The sequence below is a fragment of the Phocoena phocoena genome, chromosome 8, assembly GCF_963924675.1.
Source record: "Phocoena phocoena chromosome 8, mPhoPho1.1, whole genome shotgun sequence".
In the NCBI taxonomy this organism is placed as follows: Eukaryota; Metazoa; Chordata; class Mammalia; order Artiodactyla; family Phocoenidae; genus Phocoena; species Phocoena phocoena.
This window is the reverse complement of record NC_089226.1, coordinates 64,031,302-64,054,200: the sequence shown is the minus strand read 5'-3', so window position 1 is coordinate 64,054,200 and position 22,899 is coordinate 64,031,302. Positions and strand designations below refer to the sequence as shown.

Sequence of the window (22,899 nt, the reverse complement as noted above, 5' to 3'; positions counted from 1 at the left end):
TAGTTAACATTTCTAATATTCCAGAAGGATAAATCCCAAATATCATGATTATCTATGGATGGTGTTATTAGAGATGATTTTTATATTTTTCTGTTTGTTTTTTCAGTTTTTTTTCTGGAATAACTAGTATGTATTTACTCATGTAATTAAAGAAAAGTTTTAAAATAATTTTTCTCACATTATCTCATATCTGACATCATCTTTGTTTCCAGTCCACTACCCTGGGTCTAGCTGGGATTATTACAATAACTTCTTAGCTTCTCTTTCTGCTGCTAGTGTGGCACTCCTCTAATTCTGTCACTGGGCAGTAAGGATAAGCTTTGTAAAATACAAATCTTAATACATCTCTCTCCAGTTAAAAAAGTTCTTCAATGGTTTCAGATATCTTTCAGGATTAAGTTCAAACTTCTAGCACTTTGTGATAATGCCCTTGTCTTATCTCACTTTTTTCCATTCTCCTATTCTTTGCTTAAAGCTCCTTTTCAAAGATAAGCAGTGGTTAAGAATCCGCCTGCCAATGCAGGGGACACAGGTTCCATCCCTGGTCTGGGAAGATCCCACATGCCGCGGAGCAACTAAGCCCCTGCACCACAACTGCTGAGCCTGCACTCTGGAGCCCATGAGCCACAACTACTGAGCCTGTGTGCCACAACTACTGAAGCCCACACACCTACAGCCCGTGCTCTGCAACAAGAGAAGCCACTGCAATGAGAAGCCCGTGCACTGCAACGATGAGTAGCACGCAGCAACAAAGACCCCATGCAGCCAAAAATAAATAAATTAATAATAGTAATAATAAAAAAAAAAGCTGTTCACAAAAGCTGTTTTCTCCTCCTTTCCTTTGTTAATTCCCTCTAATCCTTTAAATCCGTTTAATAATCATTCTTCTTAGGAGACCTTCACTGCAGCTCCATTCTAATTTAGACACTCTTCTCTTCTGCTATTGCAATCTATACACCTCTCAGTGTCATCACACTGTATTAATGAACTTGTTCATCTTTTCCTAATTTGTTGGCTATTTAATTTTTCTTCTATGAATTTATTATTCATATCTTGTCCATTTTTCTGTCGAGTTGTGCTTTTCTTATTGATTTGTAGTGATTCTTATTTACGTGACAAATATTTTTTCTCAGTCTGTTCCTAGAGTTTATTTTTTGGTGCTTAGAAGTTTTTTTTTAGTAAAATATATCAAGGGTTTAAGTTAATAGTTTTGCATCTTGCTCAAGAAGACCTCTATTCCAAAGATATAAATTTACTTGCTTATGTATTCCTTCTAATATTTTTGTTTTGTTTTTTATAGTTATCTCTTGGAATTTGTTTCTGAATAAGCATCATCCACATTATTAGTCTCTGGGTATTTTTTTTTTTTTGGGCTACATTGGGTCTTCGTTGCTGCATGCGGGCTTTCTCTAGTTGCAGCGAGCGGGGGCTACTCTTCATTGTGGTGTGTGGGCTTGTCATTGCAGTGGCTTCTTTTGCTGCGGAGCACAGGCTCTAGGCGTGTGGGCTTTAGTAGTTGTGGCACATGGGCTCAGTAGTTGTGGCTCACAGGCTTAGCTGCTCCGTGGCATGTGGGATCTTCCCAGACCAGGGCTTGAACCCATGTCCCCTGCCTTGGCAGGCGGACTCTTAACCACTGCGCCACCAGGGAAGCCCCTCTTCGTAATTTTTTATGGTTGAAAATCTATTCAACATATTTATTGAATGCCATCTTAGGTGTTGGCACTGTCATCTCCTGGGTGATACAATGGTGGGCAAAAAGACAAGGCCCTTTACCTTAATGGAGCTTACATTCTAGAGGTGGAGGCAGACAATAAACAAGTAAACAAATAATCCAAATAATTATTGCTTTTAATAACGACCATGAAGGAATTAAATGGGAAGCTACCTCTTAGAGTGGTCACTGAAGGTCTTAATGTAAGTAGGCAGAGGATGTGTACATAAAACATTTCCACTGAATGGTTCTCCCATCATTTACCTAACCATTCTTTGGTGTTGGGTTTTTAGATTGCTTCCCCATTTACTATTATACTAAGAAATAATCCCGTTAGGAATAACTCCCTCTGCATGTTTATTCCCACAGAATAGCTTCTTAGAAATTTAATTACTGGATAAGAACAATCAGTATTTTTATACACATTACCAAGTTACTTTCAAGAGGGAATTCCAATACATTCACCAGTGAGTTAGCTGAATACCGCTCTGAGAGGTAGGAGTGGAAAAAGTAACAGCCAAAAAAGGTACGTTTGGGCTCTGAGAAAGTAAAAGATAAATGTGCTGACCTGGATTTACAAATGAGGGGTGGCAGGGCGATGACGTGGGAAAGCATTGGCTTGGGAACAAGAAAACTGGATTCTAAACCGATTTCTGCCACCCTGTGACCTTCACAGATTACGGGCTCCTTGAGCCTTAGTTTCCTGAAACTCGGTGGGTTCGTCTCAGGCTTTATGTTTTCCAACATCTTCAGACCAAGCATTGTCTAGCCCCTCCAGATTCGAGACAGATTCTCGAATTGGTAGAGAAGAGACTCAGCTGAATCAGCATCCACCGCGAAACTCCAACTAATCATTCCCGGGCACTTCCGGTCGCCGGGACAAAGGCATTACAGTCTCTGAGATCGCACTTCCGGATAATTAGAGCTGCGCGTTGGATGCCTGCGTCTCTGAGTCACACCCGCTGACTCCGGTACCGTGACTGCGCATGCTCCGCACAGTCATGAAGCGGGGCGGGGCAGCAAGTGGGGCGGAAGGGGACCCTGACTAGTCTCGCGGTTACTGGGCGGGCGCGAGCGCGCTATCCTCGGGGGCGGTGCGGGGCGGAGCCTAGTCCGAGTAGGCGCTGCGGGTCCCGGCTTAGTGCTACTGTGCTCGCGGGCCTGAGGTCGTCTCAGGTGAGGTCGTCGTCCCGGAAGTGGCTGTGGCTGTGGCCCCTGGGTGTTGTAAGGAGCCTGCCGCGTAGTTGTTGTTAAGGGGCCGCGGCATCACCCCGCTTCTTCCACCTTCCCTGCAGCAGCCATGACGAAAGGCAGAGTTGTCGAAAGGTCGCAAACGGGGGCACTCCATACGACCCCTCCGGGGGACAAGGCAGCGGGGCCGCGGAGTCCCTCGGCGCCAGGCAGCGGAAACCACCTGAAGGGTGAGCTCTTCTGGGATCCAGAGCTGGGGCTGGCCCAGAGGCGGGAGTGTGCCGGGAGGGGCTTCGGAGGAGAAAGGACCCCTGCGGGTTCAGGGGATTTGCGGGTGGAAAGGGGGCCTGTTGGCATCTAGTGGCGGGAGCAGAGTCGGGGACCTGGGCTACGGCCTACCACAAGGCCGGACACCTAGTGGGTTCGTAAATGCTTTTTTAGTTGAGTTCAATTAGAAGAAGGAATGACACTGGCTGGTTGACGCTCAGGGAGATTGTAAGGTTGATAATATTGAAGTTAGGCAGAACTGGAAGGAACGTTAGCATTCGTTGATTTATTTTTACAGATGAGAAAACTGAGGTCCAGAGTGGATATATAACTTGCAGAAAGTCAGAAAGCCAGATTAGTGAAGTATTGGCTAAAAGCAAGGATTTAGCTACATCCAGGTGCCGCTTCGACACTTGGGTTTGCGTCCCTGCTCTACCACTTACGACTTTGGACTTGTTACCCTTCAAAAGCTCAGTATTTGAACTGTACAGTGGGGATGGTGATAATATTAATAATAGTAATATCCATTTAAGATTGATGCGTGGATTAAACAAAATAATTCACATAAAGGATTTAGTGTAATGTTTGGCTTATATGAAGTGAAGGCTGAATAAATGTTAGCAATTACTATTATAGCTAAGATCTCTTATTCTCAAGCTTTTTTTCCACTACACCATCCTGGCATTTCTCAGGGCCTCAAATATTATTTTAAGAAAAAAGTGTACCCAGAAACTAAATACTTTGATTTCATCTGGGCGTAGAGTTTTCATTGCTTTTCAGCAGTTGAAGTGATTTAAGCTCCTAAATGCTTTCAAAGCCCATAAACTTGGAGAAATCCTAACAAATGCCCATTAAGTTGTCTGCAGCTTACTAACACTGATGTGTTCCACCACCAGTGATGGGTAAAGAGAGGGTCTTTTAAGAGTGTCTAGCAACATTGTAACTATAGTCATCAGTAAAGTATTATACACTTTAAAAATATATTTATATATGGAGATAATATGTTTAACATTCAGCTGAAATTTTTTTTTTTTTTTTTTGGCCATGCGGTGTGGCTCTTAGTTCCCTGACCAGGGATTGAACCCGGGTCCTGGTAGTGAAAGTGCCGAGTCCTTAACCACCGTACTGCCAGGGAATTCCCATCAGCTGAAATTTTTTGAATCAAATTTAAAATATATGAAAAATTTAGAAAACGTCTTGCAGAAAATGGTATTTTATTTTCAAATAATTTAAAATGTCTCCAGTCTAATTTGGGTCTTTCAGCTTTATATATTTGGATATTTTTACACCTTATAGACAATAGAGCCAGATAACTTCAAAAACCAGAAATGAAGTGTTGTCAAAGTATAAATCCACTCTAAATGATAGTAACCTTGTCTTGATGATGCTGCAACTGAGAATGACAGTAATCTAACGGCTTCCTGAAAAAGTATTTTCCAGATAGGAAAATACTTAGGGAAGTATTTTCCATGATGTCCAGATAGGACATCCCTAAAGATTGTCATTCGGTTTGGGATAGCAATCAGTTATTTTATTATTATTATTATTTTTTTTTTAACCTTAAGCTGTTCAGAAAATAAGACCTTGAAACTGCCAAAGTGCTTTTACAATTGTTTCTCGTATTTTAACTTTTTTTTTTTTTTTTTTTTATAAATTTATTTATTCATTTATTTATTTTTGGCTGTGTTGGGTCTTCGTTTCTGTGCGAGGGCTTTCTCTAGTTGTGGCAAGCGGGGGCCACTCTTCATCGCGGTGCGCGGGCCTCTCACTGTCGCGGCCTCTCTTGCTGCGGAGCACAGACTCCAGACGCGCAGAGCTCAGTATTTGTAGCTCACGGGCCTAGCTGCTCCGTGGCACGTGGGATCTTCCCAGACCAGGGCTTGAACCCGTGTCCCCTGCATTGGCAGGCAGATTCTCAACCACTGCGCCACCAGGGAAGCCCTCGTATTTTAACATTTGAACAACACATTCAACAAAGTTATTTTTGTGATGCTGTCAAATGACTTCTGTGGACTACAAATCTATAGGAAGACAGAGGGAAGAGATATGAAGGCACGCCTTCATAGAGAAGTAGGGTTTGGGTTAGTAGAGAGAACAGAAAAGGATTCTAGTTGGGGGAAACATTAGGCTTGAAGGTTAGTTAGTGTGAACCTTTTGTGTGTGTCTATAAAGAGATAAACTTGTCAGTAGTAGAGGATTTCTTTTTTTTTTTTAATTTTTATTTATTCAGAAAAGGAAAGGTTTTAGAGAAAAAATTTTTTATTAACTCTTGAGAAATACATGGTAATAGAGTGTTTCTATAAATTCCATGTATTTGTATTTTTAAATAAATTTGTATTTTTATTGACTGATACATCTACATAATTTTGACAAATGGTTGTCATTGTGTGTATGCTTGAAATATTTTACACCTCACATTGCAGTGTTTGGTACATTTAGTGGATTCCTTGCCTTGACTCTAGTCCGACGTCTGAGTCTTACTGAGGACCGCTGTGATGATTTGAGCAAGGCAATAACACTGAAAGTCTAATTCTTGCATGATTAGAAAGGGTGAGAGACAAGAGGTATTACTACTTGAGAGGCTCTTGACCTACTCTGTGTGCAAGGGTACCTGGACCAGGTGTTTTATTTTCTTTTGTTGTTTGCCCTGGCTGGTCTTTTTACTTGCAAATCATAGAAGTTCCCCATTTTGATTTAAGAGAACTCCTAGGACCATGTTTTCCAATATATAGGTCATACCTTTGTGAGCGGTGTGAAATGAATTTGATGGGTAATCATGAGCCATTTAAAAAAATGGAAGAGAAAATAGCAGAGTTCTTTGCATGTAGTAGCGGGTAAGCTTTGAATTTTATTTTTCAATTATATAGATTTTGTGTGTATCAGATCATGATATAAAATACACTGCTTATTGTGGAAAGCAGCCAGAAATGTTTGGGAAACACTGTCTTGAAGTTGGTTTTACAGCTCTTAGGAGGCAGTATTGTTCAAAATTGGATAATAAATCCCTCTCAGATGCCTGTTCTAGGTTCTGCCTTGCTAATGTGGTTCAACAAATATCCTTTGAGCATCTGCTATGAGCTAGGTACTGGCTTAGAGGAAGAAGAAAGCTCTGATTACTGATAACTGGGAACTAAGACTAAAATTGGCATTTGGACATCAACCAAGGTATTAGTATGATGTGTTGATGTCAGTCTCAACCCAAATATTGTATATCAGGATTCTTTTGCTTGTAATCAGTAGAAAACACAATCAAAAACTTTGCTAAAAGGAGGTTTATTGGTTCATATAACCAGAAAGTAGAGAGATTAAGTGGGATTCACTGGCTTCAGTCTGGGACCAGTGGCTCAGTGATATCATAGGATGAGATTTCTTTCATATCTTGTTTTGCTTACCTGATATTAGCTTTACCTTAAGGTTGATTCCTCTTCAAGGTCCAGGTAAGCTAAATGCTTCCTTGATAATTTTGAGAATCTTTTTCTAAGTATTAGCAATACAAATCTAGGTATTAACTCTGATTAGATTGCCTCAGATCAAATGCTTATCCCTGAACCTATCACTGTTGTCAGAGGGTAAGAATAACCTAATTGGCTCAGACTGATTCATGTTCAACACCTAAAAAAAGGGGGTAGAAATGAGGCTAAGTCAGTTTTCCCATAGACGTGGATTTCTGTGATGGGTCACTCATGATTTTTCTCTACTTGTGCTCAACCATCTTGGTATAGGAATGAAGAAAGTGAGCTTGAAACACTGATTTTGGGTTAGATTAGCTATAAGGAAAGAGTGAGGATTCTAATCAGAGGTGCTGCTGCATACACCATGGAGTCCAGGCTGGGCATAGGAGGAAGAGAAGTGAGGAGCCCAACAGAGGGAGAAAATGGAGGTGTTAAGCTCATGAAAGAATAAAGATGATCAAGGAATGGCATGTTGGAATTTAAAATACCCAAGATAGAGCAGTCTCAGGTGGTGTAAGAATTTAGTGTACCACTGGAAGTGGGTGGCTAAAGTTGCATAGAAATGAAAGTATAAGAACTTTGAGGCTGGGTGAATCATCTAAATAGATGTATCTTTTAGGATTATGAAAAGTTTGCTTGAAGCTTGGCTTAGTCTTCGCTGAATAGGGGAAGTGCCTGAAAGTGGTTGATGATAGTAAGTGAGGCTGTGTGGGTTGAATGGTAGCAGAGATGCAGGGCATAAACATCAGAGAATGAGCTTTTATACAAGATAGGTAGTGCTCTTTCTTCTGCTGCCTGCAAACATGCTTTCTCTCTGTGTGTTTTTTTAATGGTTAATTCTTTATATTTTATAAAAAAGTTATTTTAGCTGTTTAAATTTATACTTGATGATACTACCATTTTTGATTATTAATACATAATTTAAAAAATTTTAAGCTCTTTAAATAAAATTTACTTCCAAAAACGTTACAATAGATTCTTGTAACCATAAAAAACTTGTTAGAGGGAATTCCCTGGTGGTCCAGTGGTTAAAAATCTGCCTTCCAGTGCAAGGGACGTGGGTTCAATCCCTGGTCGGGGAACTAAGATCCCACGTGCCGTGGGGCAACTAAGCCCGTGTGCTGCAACTACTGAGCCCGGGCACCCTGGAGCCTGCGCAGTGCAACTACTGAGCCCATGTGCTCTGGAGCCCGCACGCTATAACTAGAGAGAAGCCCACTTGCTGCAACTAGAGAAGCTCGTGCGCCACACAAGATCCCACGTGCTGCAACAAAGAGCCTGTGTGCCACAACTAAGACCCCATGCAGCCAAATAAATTTTTAAAAAAAAGAACTCTGAAATCCTTGTTAGAGCTCCTGTAAACTGTGTCCTCAGGGGAGATGGGTCTTTTGCTTCCTCCTACCTATTGGAATGGTAGGATTCTGTAGGTCTAGAACTAGTGGACTAGATGACCAGTAAGAGTGATTCCTAAAATCTTGTAGATATAAAGATTTTGCTTTTCAAAAGGTATTGATATGAAAGTTATAAGAAATAGAGAGCTACTACAGGGGCATTAAGGTTAAGTTTTGATTTTTCAGGGTAGATATATGCATATTAGAAGTTAGAGAAGAGTTGCTTGTTAGTGGGAAGAATTGGAGATATTCAGTGAATGGAGATGAGATAATTCTGAGAGCAAGATCTGCAAGGAAGTGTGTTGGCATTTGATGCAAAGATAAGGGGAAAGAGGGAAGTGGAGATAATTTCATGAACAGATCTTGAGGTAGAGATTGGGAAGCTCTCTAAATTATGGAGACAGCCTCATTGGTTGAGAATAGGGGGAAGTAGAATTAAAGGCTTGAAGACTTGAAATAGCCCTTTCGGAGGGTACTGTAAAAGGATTATAGTTTACCAGTGATAACCTTAATTGACGATAGAAAAGCAGGAAGCATATGAACTTGTAAGCCAGGAGAGCACAATGATCTTTCTCTAGCTGTACCTTTGGCCTGGGAGGAGGTTGGAAAACAGATACTGGGATAATTGAGAATGGGAATTAGTATGATGGAAGATTTGGAGGTTAATGAATGTATAAAGCACTGTTGTGGGTGGCTCTGAATGCTAAATAACTTGTGTCTAATGCAGCCAGAAGGAGGATAAACATTATAAATGTGTATGTTACACATTCAGATGTTGATTATTAAAGCAAGGTTTATAACCTTTCTTTTTTTTTTTGGCTGCACCTTGGACTTGCGGGATCTTAGTTCCCTGACCAGGGCCCCCAGCAATGGAAGTATGGAGTCCTAACCACTGGACAGCCAGGGAATTCCCAAGTTTATAACTTTTATCTCTGTTCAGAACTAAATGAATTACGTGCTAGCCTCTAGATTTATTAGAACTATACTAAAAAAGAATTGTGGAATCATAATAGGGAACACTCCCTATTTCCAAGTTTGTGTGAAAGAATGGAGAGCTTCAAAATTGTCTCTCACTTAGTTTTATTGCATTATTAGCTGTTTTCTTGTGTTTACATTATGCTGAGTACAATGCTTGAAAAAGTTTTCCTTTCAGAGAATGAAAAAAATAGGTATGGAGTTAAACTTGGAGGTTAATTTTGTTCAACAAATGTCTATATATTTCATCATCCAACTGTAAGGCAACAAGTAGCAATCAGAGAGATGTGTACTCAAGGAAGGCTTAGGGTGGTGTTCTGTAGTCCAGTTAAGTCCACACCTTTCTCTCCTCGGACTCCTTACTTAGGACTTGTGAATTAATGATGGGAAGAAAAATATTGTAGTTAAATTTTAGAGTTGCCATGCAAAATGTCTTGTTTAATTTTTAATTTAGGAGGACTGTTACCTACTGAAGTCTTTATTTAGATTTTTTTTTATTGGAGTATTATTGCCTTACAGTGCAATGAAGTGAATCAGGTATATGTATACATATATCCCCTCCCTCTTGGACTCCCCCACTTCTCACCCATCTAGGTCATCACAGAGCACCTCATTGAGCTCCCTGTGCTTTATAGCAGGTTCCCACTAGCTATCTATTTTACAGATGGTAGTGTATTTATGTCAGACCTAATCTCCCAGTTCATCCCACCTTCCCCTTCCCCACCTGTGTCCACATGTCTGTTCTCTATGTCTGCATTTCTATTCCCGTCCTGCAAATAGGTTCATCTGTACTGTTTTTCTAGATTCCACATATATGCGTTAATATACGATATTTATTTTTCTCTTTCTGACTTACTTCACTCTGTATGACAGACTCTAGGTCCATCCACATCTCTACAAAGACCCAATTTCATTTCTTTTTATGGCTGAGTAGTATTCCATTATATATATGTACCACATCTTCTTTATCCATTCATCTGTTGATGGACATTTAGGTTGTTTCCATGTCCTGGCTATTGTAAATAGTGCTGCAGTGAACATTGGGGTGCATGTAACTTCTTGAATTATGGTTTTCTCAGGGTATATGCTGAGTAGTGGGATTGCTGGGTCATATGGTAGTTCTATTTTTAGTTTTTTAAGGAACCTCTGTACTTTTTTCCATAGTGGCTGTATCAATTTACATTCCCACTAACAGTGTAGGAGGGTTCCCTTTTCTCCACACCTCTCCAGCATTTATTGTTTGTAGATTTTTTGATGATAGCCATTCTGACTGGTGTGAGGCGATAACCTCATTGTAGTTTTGATTTGCATTTCTCTAATAATTAGTCATGTTGAGCATCTTTTCATGTTGCCTCTTGGCCATCTGTATGTCTTTGGTGAAATGTCTCTTTAGGTCTTCTGCCCATTTTTGGATTGGGTTTGTTTTTTTGATATTGAGCTGCATGAGCTGTTTGTATATTTTGGGATTAATCCTTTGTTGATTCATTTGCAAATATTTTCTCCTATTCTGAGGGTTGTCTTTTCATCTTGCTTATGGTTTCCTTTGCTGTGCAAATGCTTTTAACTTTAATTAGGTCCCACTTGCTTATTTTTGCTTTTATTTTCACTACTCTAGGAGGTGGGTCATAGAAGATCTTGCTGTGATTTATGTCAAAGAGTGGTTTTCCTCTAAGAGTTTTATAATGTACAGTCCTACATTTAGGTCTTTAATCCATTTTGTGTTTACTTTTGTGTATGGTGTTAGGTAGTATTCTAATTACATTCTTTTACATGTAGTTGTCCAGTTTTCCCCACACCACTTATTGAAGAGGCTGCCTTTTCTCCATTTTATATTGTTGCCTCCTTTATCAAAGATAAGGTGATCATATGTACATGGATTTATCTCTGGGCTTTCTATCCTGTTCCATTGATCTATATTTCTGTTTTTTTGTGCCAGTACCATACTTGATTACTGAAGCTTTGTAGTAGAGTCTGAAGTTGAGGAGCCTGATTCTTCCAGCTCCATTTTTCTTTCTCAAGATTGTGTTGGCTATTTGGGGGTCTTCTGTGTTTCCATACAAATTGTAAAATTTTTTTGTTCTAATTCAGTGAAAAATGCCTTTGATAGGGATTGCATTGAACCTATAGCCTGCTTTGGGTAGTATATTCATTTTCACAGTATTGATTCTAACAATCCAGGAGCATGGTATATCTCTCCATCTGTTTGTGTCATCTTTGATTTTTTTCATCAGTGTTTTATAGTTTTCTGAGTACAGGTCATTTGCTTCCTTAGGTAGGTTTATTCCTAGGTATTTTATTCTTTTTGTTGCAGTGGTGAATGGGATTTTTTCCTTAATTTCTCATTCTGATCTTTCGTTGTTAGTGTATAGGAATGCCAGAGATTTCTGTGTGTTAATTTTGTATCCTGCAACCTTACCAAATTAATTGATTAGTTCTAGTAGTTTTCTGGTGGCATCTTTAGGATTTTCTATGTATAGTACCATGTTATCTGCAAACAGTGATGGTTTTACTTCTTCTTTTCCAACTTGTATTCCTTTTATTTCTTTTTCCTCCTTCTTTTTCCTTCCTCCTAGCTCTAGCTAGGACTTCCAATACTATGTTGAGTAATAGTGGTGAGAGTGGACATCCTTGTCTTATTCCTGATCTTAGAGGAAATACTTTCAGTTTTTCACCATTGAGAATGATGTTTGCTGTGGGTTTGTTGTATATGGCCTTTATTATGTCAAGGTAGTTTCCCTGTATGCCCACTTTCTGGAGAGTTTTTATCATAAATGGGTGTTGAATTTTGTCAAAAGTTTTTTCTGCATCTATTGAGATGATCATATGGTTTTTATTCTTTAATTTGTTAATATGGTGTATCACATTGATTTGCATATATTGAAGAATCCTTGCATCCCTGGGATAAATCCCACTTAATCATGGTGTATGATCTTTTTAATGTGTTGTTGGATTCTGTTTGCTAGTATTTTGTTGAGCATTTTTGCGTCTATTTTCATCAGTGATATTGGCCTGTACTTTTCTTTTTTTGTGATATCTTTGCCTGCTTTTGGTACCAGGGTGATGGTGGCCTTGTTGAATGAATTTGGGAATGTTCCTTCCTCTGTAATTTTTTGGAAGAGTTTGAGAAGGATAGGTGTTAGCTCTTCTCTAAATGTTTGATAGAATTCGCCTGTGAAGTCTTGTGGTCCTGGACTTTTGTTTGTTGGAAGATTTGTAATTACGGTTTCAATTTCATTACTTGTGATAGGTCTGTTTATATTTTCTAATTCTTCCTGGTTCAGTCTTGGAAAGTTGTACATTTCCAAGAATTTGTCCATTTCTTCCAGGTTGTCCATTTTATTGGCATAGAGTTGCTTGTAGTAGTCTCTTATGATCCTTTGTATTTCTGCTGTGTCAGTTGTAATTTCTCCTTTTTCATTTCTAATTTTTAAAATTTTTATTTAAAAAAATTATTTATTTATTTATTTATGTCAGGTCTTAGTTGTGGCATACAGGATCTTTGTTGCAGCATGCAGGATCTTTTGTTGCAGCCTGCGGGCTCTTCGTTGTGGCGCATGGGCTTCTCTAGGTGCGGCACACGGGCTTCTCTCTTTTTGCAGCACGTGGGGTCTCTAGTTGTGGTGTGCGGACTCAGTAGTTGCAGCACGTGGGCTTAGTTGCCCCGCAGCATGTGGGATCTTAGTTCCCTGACCAGGGATCGAACCCTGCATTGGAAGGCAGATTCTTAACAACTGCACCACCAGGGAAGTCCCTCATTTCAATTTTATTGATTTGAGTCCCCTCTCTTTTTTCTTGGTAAGTCTGGCTAAAGGCTTATCAATTTTGCTTACCTTCTCAAAGAACTAACTTAGTTTTTATTCATCATTGCTAATGTTTTCTTCATTTCTATTTCATTTATTTCTGCTCTGATCTTTATGATTTCTTTCCTTCTACTAAATTTGGGTTTTCTTTGTTCTTCTTTTTCTAGTTGCTTTAGGTGTGAGGTTAGATTGTTTGAGATTTTTCTTGTTTCTTGAGGTGAGATTGAATTGCTGTAAACTTCCCTCTTAGAACTGGTTTTGCTGCATCCCATAGGTTTGGGTTGTCATGTTTTCGTTGTCATTCGTTTCTGTGTGTTTTTAAATTTCCTCTTTGCTTTCTTCAGTGATCTCTTGGTTATTTAGCAGCGCATTGTTTAGCCTCCATGTATTTGTGTTTTTTACAGTTTTTTCCCTGTAATTGATTTCTAATCTCATAGCGTTGTAGTCAGAAAAGATGTTTGATACGATTTCAATTTTCTTCAATTTTCCGAGGCTTGATTTGTGACCCAAGATGTGATCTATCCTGGAGAATGTTCCATGTGCACTTGAGAAGAAAGTGTTTTCAACTGCTTTCAGGTGGAATATCCTATAAATATCAATTAAATCTATCTGGTCTGTCGTCTCATTTAAAGCTTGTGTTTCCTTATTTATTTTCTGTCTGGATGATCTGTCCATTGGTGTAAGTGAGGTGTTAAAGTCCCCCACTATTATTGTGTTACTGTCGATTCCCCCTTTTATGGCTGTTAGCATTTGCCTTGTGTATTGAGGTGCTCCCATGTTGGGTGCATAAATATTTATAATTGTTATATCTTCTTCTTGGATTGATCCCTTGATCATTATGTAGTGTCCTTCCTTGTCCCTTGTAACAGTCTTTATTTTAAAATCTATTTTATCTGATATGAGTAATGCTACTCCAGCTTTCTTTTGATTTCAGTTTGCATGGAATATCTTTTTCCATTCCCTCACTTTCAGTCTGTATGTTTCCCTAGGTCTGAAGTGGGTCTCTTGTAGACAGCATATATATGGGCCTTGTTTTTGTATCCATTCAGCTAGTCTGTGTCTTTTGGTTGGAGCATTTAATCCATTTACATTCAAGGTAGTTATCAATATGTATGTTCCTGTTACAATTTTGTAACTGTTTTGGGTTTGTTTCTGTGGGTCTTTTTCTTTCCTTGTGTTTCCGCCTAGAGAAGTTCCTTTAGCATTTGTTGTAGAGATGGTTTGGTGGTGCTGAATTCTCTTAATGTTTACTTGTCTGTGAAGCTTTTGATTTCTCTGTTAAATCTGAATGAGATCCTTGATGGGTACAGTAATCTTAGTTGTAGGTTTTCCCCTTTCAACATTTTAAATATATCCTGCCTCTTCCTTCTGGCCTGCAGAGTTTCTGCTGAAAAATCTGCTGATAACCTTATGGGGATTCCCTTGTATGTTATTTGTTGCTTTTCCCTTGCTGCTTTTAATATTTTTTCTTTGAATTTAATTTTTGTCAATTTGATTAATATGTGTCTTGGTGTGTTTCTCCTAGGGTTTACCCTGTATGGGACTCTCTGCGTTTCCTGGACTTGGGTGGCTATTTCCTTTCCCATGTTAGGGAAGTTTTCAACTATGATTTTTTCAAATATTTTCTCATACCCTTTCTCTTTTTCTTCATCTTCTGGGACCCCTGTAATGCCAGTATTTGTGCGTTTAATGTTGTCCCAGAGGTCTCTGAGACTGTCCTCAATTCTTTTCATTCTTTTTTCTTTATTCTGTTCTTCAGCAATTATTTCCACCAGTCTGTCTTCCAGGTCACTTATCTGTTCTTCTGCCTCAGTTATTCTGGTATTGATTCTTTCTAGTGTATTTTTCATTTAGTTACTGTGTTGTTCATCACTGCTTGTTTATTGTTTAGTTCTTCTAGGTCTTTGTTAAACATTTCTTGTATATTCTCGGTCCGTGCCTCCATTCTATTTCCGCGATTTTGGATCATCTTTACTATCATTACTCTGAATTCTTTTTCAGGTAGGTTTCATGTTTCCTCTTCATTTATTTGGTCTTGTAGGTTTTTGCCTCGTTCCTTCGTTTGTAACATATTTTTTTGTCGTCTCATTATTTTTGATGGTTGGGGCTGTGTTCCTGTCTTACTGGTTGTTTGACCTGAGATTTCCAGCACTGGAGTTTGCAGGCAGCTGGGTAGAGCTGGCTTTTGGTGCGGGGATGAGGACCTTTGCGAGGCCTCACTCTGATTAATATTCCTGGGGTCTGAGGTTCTCTGTTAGGCCAGTGGTTTGGACTCGGTGCTCCCACCGCAAGAGCTCAGGCCCAACCCCCAGCCTGTGAACCAAGATCCTGCAAGCCACCTGGTGTGTGGCCAAAAAAAAAAAAGAAAAAAGCAGAACAATAACAAAGAATAAAAAATAAATAAAGTTAGAAAGATAAGAAATATACTAGATAAAATACAAATAAAAATGAAATAGCAACACAGTAAAACAGAACCATAATAGCAAAAAGAAAAAAAGAAAAAGAATAAAAGCAGGAAAAGGCCTTGGCTGTGGGGGAGGGGCAGACTTAGGCAGGGGCAGGGCCTAGGCTCAGGACTGGAAAAGCCCTGGGGGGTGGGGGGCGGGGATTAGGCTCAGCACAGCTGGTGGGGGCCTCACAGTGGAGGCTCAGGCCTGGGGCCCCAGCAGGCTTGCTGGGACCCAAGTGGGCAGGGGCAGTACTGGCCAAGTTCCCTCTGATCCTCCGAGGTTCCCTCCCTGTCCCCACTGATCCCCTTCCTGTGGGTAGGGGATCACAGTGTGCCCCTCCTCAGTGCCCACCTCCCCCTCCACTCCCCCAGCCACCCCTCGGGGCACTGGTCCCATCTCGCCTCTCCTTTTCCTCTCCCCCTCCCTCTCACACCTCCAGGACCCAGGCAGATGGAGGGGGCGTGGGAGGGTGGAGGATCAGCCCTGGGACCTCAGCAGGCTCCCTGGGGCCTGAGTGGGTGGGGGAAATGCTGGCCACGTTCCCTTCCAATCCTCTGATCCCCTGACGGTCTCTCCCCATCCCCATTGATCCCCTCCCTGCGAGTGGGCCCCTACGGGCGTGGGAACCCTTCCTCTCCCCCAGGCGCCCCTCAGGGGTTCCAGTCCCTCCTGCCTCCACTTCTCCTCCCGCCTCGCTCCCCCCCATGTCCTACCCGGTCGCTCACAGGTTCCTCCTGTTCCCTTAGGTGTCCAAAGTCCCCCACCATCACCTGGTAGGTGCCCTAGTTGTGAGGAGATGCAAACTCAGTGTTCTCCTACTCCACCATCTTGACTCTGCCCACTTGCATATGATTTTTAAGATAACACTAAGATTACCTTGTTGGAGAATACAAACATATTCTCCCATTCTTGGAGTCACAGACAGAGCCACCCAAAACATTTGAGGTTCAACTATATTCTGAAGCCCTTGGTGTAAAGAGAAAGTGTAACATTCATCAGTTGCATTAGTGAATCTGTGGGTTCTTTCTCATGACAGTTTGAAGTAATTGCCAGATTACCTCATTTTTCTTAAGAGGCCATTCTGCCTATGCTGTTATCTCCCAATATAGATATATAAAATTGAAAGTCAGTGATAGCATTTAGAGCAATGCCCTTTTTTCCCCTTTGGCTTATCAACAAATCAGTGCTACAAATTCTGGTGTTCTGTTTTTCTGTGCTTCTAAAATGCATATATCCCTGCAAAGAACTATGGCCAGTTAATAAACATCAAATATGGTAGTATTTAAAATTTAATGTTACAGTGTTTTGGGCAAAAGTGTGAACAGTTTCTTGGGAGGAAAACCTTTCAGGAAATTATTTACTGGCTTGGAATACTGTCTTCCTCTATATTTATCTTAATTATAATTTTTTTTTTTTTTTTCAGAGAAAGCCTGTGCAGAAGCTGGTTCAGCAAGAATGTCGCTTCTTATATTGGTGTCCATTTTCTTATCTGCAGCTTTTGTTATGTTTTTGGTATATAAAAATTTTCCTCAGCTTAGTGAGTAAGTATACTGAAAGAAATGGAAAATGTCTAGACATTTATAGAGATGAACGTGCATTGAAAATTCAACTAATTTAAGGAACAGAACTGGCATAATAATTGTATGTCAGCTCTCGTGGCTTGTAGCAAGTTCATATTGACATTGTAATTTAAATACTTCTTTCCAAATATGTCTCTTGATTTTCTATGCAAGGTTCTCCTAGCGCTGCTCCTCTAATTAAGGCATCTTTCTAATGGCTATGTTGAAAAACATAGCCACATTAATAAATTTATTGCATATTGTTTTTTAATGTTAGTAGTGACCAAGTAAATTTATATTGCAGTCCATAATAGATACTGACCTGCAGTTTGAGAAATACTGATGCTCTTTTTCTCTGCTTTATCCCTTTTTCCATCCCTGTTTTCTACCTTCCTACTTTTCCATGTCATCAGTTTTTGTCTGCCTCTATTCATCCATTTACTTCTGCACCACATCTCTGTCTCCTAGCTCTTTTTCTCTTCCCTGTTTTATAGAAATGACATGGTTTGAATAGGTACTTTTCACTGTCAAATGCACTTTGTAGAAAAACTTGTCTATCTAGTATACAGCCACAATTCCGTAACAAAAACCTTAGGAGTGAAACGTATTTCAGAATTTAGAACTTTTCTATTTTGGAAAGATAACATGGAATAAATACTGTATATTATGTAGTATCTCCAGCAGGATCTGGGGCAGCACCCCATAATCAAATACATTAATATTTTTACAGTGAAACCTGTATTATAGAAGACTGTGAAAAACTGTATATAAGTGTGGGTCAATTTTTGCTGACAGATTACAAAGAACTTTTGGTTTTCAGAGCTTTTTGAATTTTAGGGAAAAGATTATAGACCTGAAACATACTTTATGAGGATAAAATATCCCTGGGTTATTCAACCACAATAACAACACCCTTGGGTAATCATAGATTACATCAGAGACTACTAAAATGTAGTGATTTTCAACCAGGGCCAGCTTGGTGTGGTGATGGATAACTGTGCAATGTGATTTCAGGGTATAAGGAAGTTCCTGTTTCCTCTAAATTTCTTTCATTAACACTTTCTTATGCTTGAAATTTTATAGTTAAACTTATTTTTATTTTAATACTTTGATTTCTTACGTGAATGTAAATGCCTTTGGGAGGATAGCATGTTATATTGTTATGTTAATATTAGTATCATTGAATTTTAGATCTTTTCTCTTTTTAATCAAAGGAGTAGGAAATAAAGAGCTGACTGAAAGAGGGAAAGAATATAGAGTGTAGATTAAGGTTGTTTTGGATCCCAATCTGCTCTAAGAAATATAACACTTTCGTATAATAATACGCTGTTATAAATCTTTTATATTCTGCCTATTTCTTTCGGTGTGTGTATATGTGTGAGATGCATGCACACGCCTATAAAGAGCTTTTTTAAGCTTTTAAATTTATAAATGAGGAAACCCATTTTAGTTTACCTGCTAATTTTATAGGACTTAAACAACATTCTATCATTGTTTTGCAAGGTTAGTTAAATTTCATCATGTAAACAAATGGGTACAATAAATGGGTACAATATACATTAAACACAAAGATGATTATTTGGGGCTTTTATAAACAGAACATCAGTTCCAAACAAGGCACCAAATATAAAGTAAAATTAATAGAAAGTGACAAGTGTTTTAAGTTTTTATCTGAACTTTGAGCTGGGATATTGAAGAAAAGATATGAACTATAAATTCATTGAAATTTTTACTTAATTTCGGTTGTAATTGATTATTGACTTCAGTTTATCATGAGGATTACCCAAAATGATGTTCAGTATGTTTTAAATATGCTAACATCAGTGGTTCATTTCTTAATTCAAAATTTACTCCAGTGTTTGAGCAAATGCTTTTTAACCTTTAGTTTGGGTCATTCTGAATTTTCAAATGGATTACATATCTCATGAAATTATATTAAAGCGTTAAAAAATAATTTATAGACTTTGAACTTAATTTTGTGAATTTATGCTTAGCATATTACAGATCAAGGCATCAAATCATTTTGGATAAAACTTCATGTTTTGAACTTGACTTTGATATGAATTATCTTGGCAAATTTCTATTTAAAATTTTTTTTCACTTTATTTCTTTAGAGAAGAAAGAATGAATATGAAGGTTCCCAGAGATATGGATGATGCCAAGGCTCTAGGAAAAGTTTTATCCAAATATAAGGACACCTTTTATGTTCAAGTACTTGTAGCTTATTTTGCTACATATATTTTGTATCCTTTTAACTGAAAAATGTTTTCTAGTTTTGTTTAAGAAAAAGGTTTTAAAAGATCTGCTGCTCAGTTATACGTAACTATTTTTCCTTTTAAAAATTTTTAATGCAGTATAACCTTAAATAAAATATTGAAAATGAGAATGAAAAAATTCTCACTTTAATCCTTTCTCTTCAAGTCAGTTGTCATTTCTGAATATTTATTACCAGTTTTTCTATTTTCTGCTTATTTCAGTTATAAACTTTTTTTCTTTCCTTTGTATTATTCAAGATAATCATTTTATGTAGGATTATTTTATTAGTTAATTGATTGTCTTAATTTAAATAATAATTTTGAATTAATAATCACCATACCATAAATTAAAAAAAATTCCCTTAGGTTTGAAGATATAATTTGTATTTAATTTTTGCTTTTCTAGATGTTGTGTTATGATTTTTCTTCCATTTGATGGTTTTCTTGGTAAAAAATCCTATGAGAGTAACTAGTCATGTAAAGGATATGAATTTTTTTTTGACAGTTCTTAGTATGTATTTCTTTGTTTTATATAGAAATATATGTTGTATTTTAACTAGGCAGGAAAATTGCTTTATTCTTTCTACATATTTTCAAACTGCCTATGCAACTGGTGATTAGCCTTCCAATTTGTGGATGTTAATTTCTAATTTTTGTATCTTTTATTCTAATCCAACGTATTTTCCAAATCTTCTCGGTTAATGAAAGACATTAACTCTTTTTTTTAAAAACATCTTTATTGGAGTATAATTGCTTTACAGTGTTGTGTTAGTTTCTGCTGTATAACAAAGTGAATCAGCTATATGTATACAGATATCCCCATATCCCCTCCCTATCCCACCCCTCTAGGTGGTCACAAAGCATGGAGCTGATCTCCCTGGGCTATGCAGCTGCTTCCCACTAGCTATCTATTTTACATTTGGTAGTGTATATATGTCAATGCCACTCTCTCACTTCGTCCCAGCTTACCCTTTCCCCTCCCTGTGTCCTCAAGTCCATTCTGTACGTCTGCATCTTTTTAATTTATTTAATTAATTAATTTATTTATGGCTGTGTTGGGTCTTCATTGCTATGCACAGGCTTTTTCTAGTTGTGGTGAGTGGGGGCTACTTTTCCTTGTGGTGTGCAGGTTTCTTATTGCAGTGGCTTCTCTTGTGGAGCATGGGCTCTAGGTACGTGGGCTTCAGTAGTTGTGGCATGTGGGCTCAGTAGTTGTAGCTCGCGGGCTGTAGAGCGCAGGCTCAGTAGTTGTGGTGCATGGGCTTAGTTGCCCCACAGCATGTGGGATCTTCCCGGACCAGGGCTTAAACCAGTGTCCCCTGCATTGGCAGGCGGATTCTTAACCACTGCACCACCAGGGAAGTCCCTGCATCTGCATCTTTATTCCTGTCCTGCCCCTAGGTTCATCAGAACATTTTTTTTTTAAGATTCCATATATATGTGTTTGCATACGGTATTTATTTTTCTCTTTCTGACTTACTTCACTCTGTATGATAAACTCTAGGTCCATCCACCTCACTACAGATAACTCAATTTCATTTCTTTTTATGGCTGAGTAATATTCCATTGTATATATGTGCCACAGCTTCTTTATCCATTCATCTGTTGATGAACACTTAGGTTGCTTCCATGTCCTGACTATTGTAAATAGTGCTGCAGTGAACATTGTGGTGCATGACTCTTCTTGAATTATGGTTTTCTCAGGGTATATGCCCAGTAGTGGGATTGCTGGGTCGTATGGTAGTTCTATTTTTAGTTTTTTAAGGAACCTCTGTTCTGTTCTCCATAGTGGTTGTATCAATTTACATTCCCCCCAACAGTGCAAGAGGGTTCCCTTTTCTCCACACCCTTTCCAGCATTTATTGTTTGTAGATTTTTTGATGATGGCCATTCTGACTGGTGTGAGGTGATACCTCATTGTAGTTTTGATTTGCCTTTCTCTAATAATTAGTGATGTTGAACATCCTTTCATGTGTTTGTTGGCAATCTGTATATCTTCTTTGGAGAAATGTCGACATTAACTCTTGATGTTGTAAAGGTAATCATTTTTCTTTTCCAAATCAGCTTTCTAAAAGGCATATTAATTATTTTGTTAATTCTCTCAAAATATTTCGATTCTTGCTTCCTCTCTTATTTCCTGAATTTCTTTTGGTTTGTTGGACTTTTCAGCTAAAATTTTTTTCTCATAAAATTCAATAGCATTTTATTTTCTTGGATTTTTATTGGATTAGATATTATGTATTTAACATATAGATGTTCCTGTATTTACCTCCTTATGCAGATGTTTTGAGTGTATACTTAAAACACATTGGACCAGTTATTCCTGGCATAAACAACTTAGTGACAAGTACGGTTATAATAGCTTTTGCTGCTAATACAAACATTACTCCTTTACCCAGCTGGTGAAGATAACATTTATATTTAGGTAGTGTGCTATGTGTGGGCACTTTGTCATTATCCTCCCTATTTATTAGAAAAATTCAAATTTGGGGGTAATTTGAAGAATGATTATTATGCACCTGTCTCTCCACAGTTCTTTGGAACAGTTATTTGTAAAGTAATTTAATTATATACTGACTGTTCTAAGAAATTCACACCTGCTGCCTTTTCCTACTTCCCATTTCATCACTTATCTGTAAAAACCGAAGTGTTAGGCTTGTAGGTTATTTTGCATTTATAAACTTTAACCATAAAAAATATTTTCCCCAGGGCTTCCCTGGTGGCGCAGTGGTTGGGAGTCCGCCTGCCGATGCAGGGGACAAGGGTTCGTGCCCCGGTCCCGGAGGATCCCACATGCCGCAGAGCGGCTGGGCCCGTGAGCCATGGCCGCTGAGCCTGTGCGTCCGGAGCCTGTGCTCCGCAGCGGGAGGGGTCGCAGCAGTGAGAGGCCTGCGTACCATAAAAAAAAAAAAAAAAAGCCCTTTCATTTGTCTTTTATAAGGTTTTTGTGAACATTTTGTGAATGAGGCATATAGTTTCTATTTACTTTGGAAAGTTGTCTTTTTCTGCCCTATTTTGCCCCCTAGCTTTGGAAGGATTCATAGCTGAGGGATAAAGGGGATACCCACCCACAGGGCCAGAGAGCCAGTTAGCATAAGTGAATCTAGACCATCTATGGCAGAATAAATGTTGTAGCCTAGTTGTCTTAATATCCATATGTAAATTAGTAGAAAAAAAGGAAGTGACTTGTAGAAAGTGAATTAAAAGTATAGGAATAGGGACTTCCCTGGTGGTGCAGTGGTTAAGACACCACGCTGCCAGTGCAGGAGGCCCGGGATTGATTCCTGGTCGGGGAACTGGCTCCCACGTGCATGCAACAACTAAGACCCAGCACAACCAAATAAATTAATTAAATATTTTTTTAAAAGATAGGAATAGGTTTATTGTTATAAAATACATTTGGTTTAAATTTTTCAATTTTAAATGAATCATTGGTTAATATTGTCAATTCAGCAGGATTTATTGCATATGGTTACTATTTGCTTAATAATTAAGGTATTGTAGTGATTCTGCATTGTTTTAGATTTTTTAAAAGATTAATTTATTATTTATTTTTGGCTGCATTGGGTCTTTGTTGCTTTGCACGTCTTTCTCTAGTTGCGGCAAGTGGGCGCTACTCTTCATTGCTGTGGCTTCTCTTGTTGTGGAGCTTGGGCTCTAGGCATGTGGGCTTCAGTAATTGTGGCACGTGGGCTCAGTAGTTGTGGCTTGTGGGCTCTAGAGTGCAGGCTCAGTAGTTGTGGCGCACTGGCTTAGTTGCTCCATGGCATGTGGGATCTTCCCGGACTAGGGATCGAACCTGTGTCCCCTGCATTGGCAGGTGGATTCTTAACCACTGCACTACC

At 38.8% G+C, this 22,899-nt stretch overlaps 1 protein-coding gene across 1 annotated transcript in view; it reads left to right on the top strand.

Annotated features, from left to right (window-relative positions):
* Positions 1–2,828: 2,828 nt before the first annotated feature.
* TMEM41B (transmembrane protein 41B) overlaps positions 2,829–22,899 on the top strand; it is a 31,121-nt gene continuing 11,050 nt past the window's right edge. Inside the window, exons 1-3 of the mRNA XM_065882527.1 lie at positions 2,829–3,135; positions 16,664–16,781; positions 18,914–19,042. Of these exons, the coding sequence (XP_065738599.1) occupies positions 3,015–3,135; positions 16,664–16,781; positions 18,914–19,042 (368 nt within the window). The 5' untranslated portion in view covers positions 2,829–3,014. The remainder of the gene's footprint in view (positions 3,136–16,663; positions 16,782–18,913; positions 19,043–22,899) is intronic.